Here is a 6,000-nt window from a genome sequence, read left to right as displayed (position 1 = left end):
GGGCGAGGAGCTGAGAGCGGCCTGGTGTGCGCCTGCGCCGAGTGCCGGGACAGGGCGTGTTCCTCGTTCGGGTGCTCGTTTTGCACAGACTGAGTGCATCTTTCGCCGCCGGAGTGAGCCCTGCAGAAGCCTGTTGTTCCCACGCGCAGCCTGTTAGGTGCAAACCTCCGCAGTGAGTATGTGTGTGGCGTTGCCCTTGTGTTTGCTTCTCTCTCCGCGGCGGTAATGGTGCTGGACCCTTCCCACTCCCTGTCCCGCCCTCCCCATCCCCCTCCCTGCCCCCGACCCTGCCTGTGGGTGCCCACTTTCCAAGGCCAGGGGAAAACTGGAGAGTGCCAGCCGGGGGTTTCCTCATTTCTCTCTCTGCACCCTCCTGGCCGTCGCCCACGTGCTTTGTTGTTGTCGTTTGGTACAGGTCATGTCCAAGTCTCTGAAAAAGTTGGTGGAGGAGAGCCGGGAGAAGAACCAGCCGGAAGTGGACATGAGTGACCGGGGCATCTCCAACATGCTGGACGTCAACGGCTTGTGTAAGTTCTCCGGAGGGCCTTCCCCTCGGAGGAGCTGGACGGGTTTACGAGTTTAAGAAGTAACTGCTGGTGGCGGTGCGAGACGTTGCAGTGGTTTACATCCCACCCGCTGCTTGGCTGCTTGTAAACAGCACTTGTCGAGGCTCAGCTCGGAAAGCTTGCGGTCAGAGTTTGTTCTGCCCCAGCTGGAAAACGGACACGAGCCAGGTTAAGAATCCCCGGACCGTGGCTGCTGGACCTCATCAGTTCTCCAGGCTGATCGATGGCCTTCGGGTGGACTTATCACACAGTTTACTAAAGAGCCACTCGGTGTTTTAATGGAAAATTAGTTCTGAATTATTTTTCCATTCTCTTAATATAGTCTCCTGTGTAGCCTTGAACAAATGCCCCACGGAAATGACCTGATAAGTGTTTTTGCACCTGGAGCTAGTTAAACATTTCTTGACTCATTACCTTTTTCTGGGTTTATTGTCCTCACTTTGTTCAGGCTTTTGTTACCTCCCCCCTGTGCTATTGTGGTGTCTTTCTAACTTTCCCTTTTGCCTCCAGTTTTACTGCCCCTGTTGCTTTCCTGTAACGTGCATCTTATTGCAACTCTCTCCTTTAAACCGGGGATTGCAAATTCACATGTCTTCAGGGGCCAGGTGAGGATGGTCATGAATTCCATAATAGGTATCTCATCTGAAGGGGGCATCTGCTACACCTGCTGCTTAGCTCCAAACAGTTGTCACCACTTGGGGATGTTGGCCCAGTGTTGCCAGATTTTTGTTTTTTTTTCTATGAAGCCAAGAATCCAGATTTTTATATAAAATTTTCTAATTTTTAGGTATTGACAGTTAATTCTAACACATTAGAGGTGAAATCAAGCTCTTCTTCAGGTTGATTGTGGCTGAAGTTTGGACCTTCTGGTTGTCCATTACCAATGGTAATGTTCCATGTTCCTTGTGGTGACCTGTTCCTTTCTGAATCTGACTATAGCCTGCCTTAGCGCCTGTTCCTTCCATGCATCTGGCATCCCAGCCATAATGAACTGATGGTCCTTTCTGAGCCAGGGCATTCCTTCCCGTCTTTGTGCCTTTAGAAGTATCCTTTCCTCCCTGTCCACCCCCTTCACCCCAGATCCTTTTACTTACCTGTCAAGAGTCAGCTCAGATGCTACAGCCTGTGTGAAGCCTTCTCAGTGAAGTTGGACACACTTTGCTTCATGACCCTTTTTTTTTTTTGGCCGCGCTGTGCGGGGCCTGCGGCATCTTAGTTCCCTGGCCAGGGATCGAACCCATGTCCCCTGCAGTGGAAGCTTGGAGTCTTAACCACTGGACCACCAGGGAAGTCCCGCTTCATGACGCTTGTTACACAGGATTGTGATATGTTCTTAATCCAGACGTCTTTCTTGCCCACTGGGAGGCCGAGGGGAACTAAAGCAGTGCAGTGTTCCTGTGTGCCTTGTTTATTCTAGTGCCTGGAACACAGTAGGTGCTCCGAAATGTTTGACAGATGAAAGAAAGAATGAGGGATTAGGCCTGCGAGCTGATGAAATCCAGACCAGGATGTGACACTGGAGAAGAAGGGGGGACGTCCAGGAGGCCCTAAAAGATGACGGGTTGCTTGTCAGGCCTGGAGAGAGCACAGTCAAAGATACCGTGAATCTGTGGTTTGCGCCTGGGACAGAGATTGGGGTTGGTGCCATTGATACATCTCTGCAAAAGGCAAGGGGATGAAAAGCTGTAGGTGATCCTTAGGGAGATACCTGCCATTAAGTTTAGCTTTTGTACGAATGAGCATTTCAGTCTCCTGGTCTGTGCTGGCCTCTCTCAGTGGTCGTGGCTTCTTGGCGGCAGCAGGTGTCTCGGGTGATGGACCGGCAGTTGCAGATCTGGACGTGTCCCCGTACTGCCCCTGCCATGCTGGGGTCATGATGGTCACTGGGGGCACAGCTGCGTCAGAGGAAGGGGATGGGGGGAAGAGGATGGAAGCAGGAGGCCTGGCTCTGCTGTGCCCTTTGGTCCCACGGGTTTCTGCCCCTCAGGGCTCTTTCTCATGGGCTTGAAAAAAGGTTGCTTTCACTAGAGGAACTTTATACTCCTCAGCTTTGAAGAGGATTCTCTCTGTAATATTTATAAGTAGGGAGAGTGGTGTGGCTATTTCAGTTCAGTTGCTTTATCTCTTTGAAGCCTTGGCTTTTATTGAAGAAGAAAAGATAGCCACTTGCTTCCTGAAAAAGCTCTTTCCGGTGTAATATTAGGTGCTGAAAAGCAAGGTCATTCTTACTGTTTTCCCAAAGAAGTCGCTTCAGGAAGAGCAAGAGTGCTTCTTGGGGAGTTTAATGGAAGTGAATTTGGAAATCCCACCTCCACAGGCCTCTGGAGTGTGGTAGACCCAAGGAAGGAGTCCCTGCTTTCTGCTAAAACTCCCCGACTTCTGGAATCTGAGGGTCCCAGGATGCCTTCAGGATCCCATCCTCCACCGGGGCTCATTTATCAGTAGTGTACATAACATTATGTAGTTTAATACCTTATATATTAAAGTATTTGGCGTGATCACTCTTAGCTGTAGTATAAGGATTCCCATAGTCTTTTTTTTTTTGTGCGGTACATGGGCCTCTCACTGTTGTGGCCTCTCCTGTTGCGGAGCACAGGCTCCAGACGCGCAGGCTTAGCGGCCATGGCTCACGGGCCCAGCTGCTCCGCGGCATGTGGGATCCTCCCGGACCGGGGCACGAACCCGTGTCCCCTGCATCGGCAGGTGGACTCTCAACCACTGCGCCACCAGGGAAGCCCCACCTTTGTGTTTTAAACATCTTGGCCTGGGCAGTCCTTACCCTTTCTCTCTCCAGCCACCCTCCTCCCAGCCATGTGAATTAATGCTTGTTGAGGAAAGAGATGACTTTCTGTCCATGTGACTCCATTCACATGTGTCAGTCATCTCCTCCGAGAAGCTCCCCAGGACTAAATTTTAACCCACCATCCCCTCCAGCCTGGCTTAAACGTCTTTTCTGGGCCCTGCGTGCGCACCTGTGTTATTTTTGTACTTGGCGTCTGGGAAAAATTTATTGAAGAAGGTTGCTGTCCTCAGTTAAGAATTCAGGTGCGCTGGGGGAGAAAGCATAGCACGGGAGAGAGGGGGCACAGCCTCTGGCTTCACTGTAACTTCATCACCTCTTTGAAGGTCCTGTCTCCAAATACAGTTTCACTCTGAGGGCTTCAATACAGGACTTGAGGGGGCCGCAGCTGAGCCCATCACGTCTGCATCAGAGATTCTGAACGGTACACACGTGAATGCTTACGTGGTGGTAAGTGCTTCTCGCGTCAGCCTTTGGTGCAGGTGATCATCATCAGCGTCTTACAGATGAGCAGACAGGAGGTCGAGAAAGCCCCAGTGTCACACAGTAGACACACCGACAGCTTTGTCCTGTAACCCTGTGTGGTGTGGTTTCCCACCCCGGCTCAGGCCTTAAGGAGTGATGCTTTCCAGGGCTAAGCGGGGCTGGCGGGCCTCACCTCATGCCAGTCAGTTTCAGAATTCTTTAAAAACACTGCTGGGGACTTCCCTGGTGGTCCAGTGGTTAAGACTCCATGCTTCCATTGCAGGGGGGGCATGGGATCGATCCCTGGTTGGGGAACTAAGATCCCGCATGCCGCGCAGTGTGGCCAAAAAAAGAGAAAAAAAAAATGTGGTATGGGTATAAAAACAGACATATAGACCAATGGAATAGAGAGTCCAGAAATAAACCGTGGCATAAAAAAGACCCCAAAAAACAACACTGTGCTAGGCTAAGAAAATGCATCATTCTTCCAGTCTGCCAGCTTGGAAGCTTAGGTTTATCCCATTGTTCCAGGGCTTTAGCCGTCGAAGAAAACAGTAGAGGCAACTTGGTCTCTATCTGGTCAGGGTTAACTCTGAACCCTCCCCGTTTCCTTAGGCTTTTCTGAAAAACTATTAATTTTAACTGGATTTAATGGCAGATGTGGGATTTTTTATACTGTACATTAATTCATTTTTTTCTATCTTTAAACTTAGAACAGTAGCTTAAAACCCTCTATGAAGTATGGTGCTGGAGAAGGTTCTCTTGGGGCAGTATTGGTTCATGCATCACAACAGAATAAACCTGAGTTGAATGAAATGGTAATTGTAGTTGTAGTTTACCGGTATGTCACAAAGAGCCTTTCATTTAATACGTCTCTCTGTGTACCTGTTAACGATTCCTCCGGACTCAGAATAGTTCTTAACGGTAAAGTGGGCCAAATGAAAGGCACACCTCAGACCAGCTAGTGAACTGGAGGGGGTCTTGGCCTCATGGTTTTTCAGAGCACGGCACAGAGCAGAGATTGGTGACATGGTGTACACCCTCAGTGTACAAGTGGCTGTTTTGCAGATTTTTTTTTTTTTTTTTTTTTGCTGTACGCGGGCCTCTCACTGCTGTGGCCTCTCCCGTTGCGGAGCGCAGGCTCCGGACACACAGGCTCCGCGGCCATGGCTCGCGGGCCCAGCCGCTCCGCGGCATGTGGGATCCTCCGGGATCGGGACACGAACCCGTGTCCCCTGCATCGGCAGGCGGACTCTCAACCACTGCGCCACCAGGGAAGCCCTGTTTTGCAGATGTTTACATACACAGGTGGTTTTTCAGAGCTGTAAGTATTTCAGTCTTCAGGCCTCGTGAAAGATGCCTATTTAACTGTTACGTATTCTACAAATTGTGTACTCTTTATTAGAAAAGGATAAAAAGAATAGATAATTTTAAAATATCTGTATGGAGTGTATTAATCTACACGCACACGTGTGCCGGGCATCGTATGTGGCTCTCCATGTGGATTATTTCCTTTAAGCCTCACGGTTTCATTAGGATTCTTATCATCATCATCATCCTCATCACCCGGTTTATAGCACAGAGACGTTGAGAACTTAAGTACCTTCCTTGCTCCAGCTCACACACTAATAAGTAACAGAGTCAGGATTTACAGCCAGGAACTCAGACTCCAGAAGCTGTGTTGTTAACTCATGCTTTTTTTTTTTTTTTTTTTTTCTTTTTTTCTGTACACGGGCCTCTCACTGTTGTGGCCTCTCCCGTTGCGGAGCACAGGCTCCGGACACGCAGGCTCAGCGGCCATGGCTCACGGGCCCAGCCGCTCCGCGGCATGTGAGGTCCTCCCAGACCGGGGCACGAACCCGTGTCCTCTGCATCGGCAGGCGGACTCTCAACCACTGCGCCACCAGGGAAGCCCCTTCTCATGCTTTCTTGCCTTACTCACGTCACTAACGTTTTTGACAGTCAGGTGCACGTATGAAGGTGAGGCCCGGTCCCGGAAGCCTCGTCCCTGCCCTGCATGGGCTGCTGAGTCTGTATCCGTTGAGGAATGCATTCAAGGATGCTGACCCTCCCCTGCTCTTGCCCGCGGGGCTGAGGAAACAGGAACCTTCTTCTTCCCCAAACACTTAACACACTCTTTAAAAAAAATCCATTTCAAGAAGCCTTTAC

General features: G+C 50.2%; 1 protein-coding gene across 3 annotated transcripts in view; it reads left to right on the top strand.

The window, feature by feature from the left end:
- Positions 1-6,000, top strand: part of RSU1 (Ras suppressor protein 1) — a 191,067-nt gene continuing 185,067 nt past the window's right edge. Inside the window, exons 1-2 of one of the 3 annotated variants that reach the window (XM_060097789.1) lie at positions 1-172; positions 416-527. In XM_060097789.1, coding sequence (XP_059953772.1) covers positions 419-527 — 109 coding nt within the window. In that variant the 5' untranslated portion in view covers positions 1-172; positions 416-418. Of the gene's footprint in view, positions 177-415; positions 528-6,000 lie in introns of all 3 variants that reach the window. The other 2 variants (XM_060097788.1, XM_060097787.1) reach the window with 2 other exon arrangements.

The sequence above is a fragment of the Mesoplodon densirostris genome, chromosome 4, assembly GCF_025265405.1.
Source record: "Mesoplodon densirostris isolate mMesDen1 chromosome 4, mMesDen1 primary haplotype, whole genome shotgun sequence".
Classification (NCBI taxonomy): Eukaryota; Metazoa; Chordata; class Mammalia; order Artiodactyla; family Ziphiidae; genus Mesoplodon; species Mesoplodon densirostris.
This window is presented reverse-complemented; position numbering and strand designations above follow the sequence as displayed.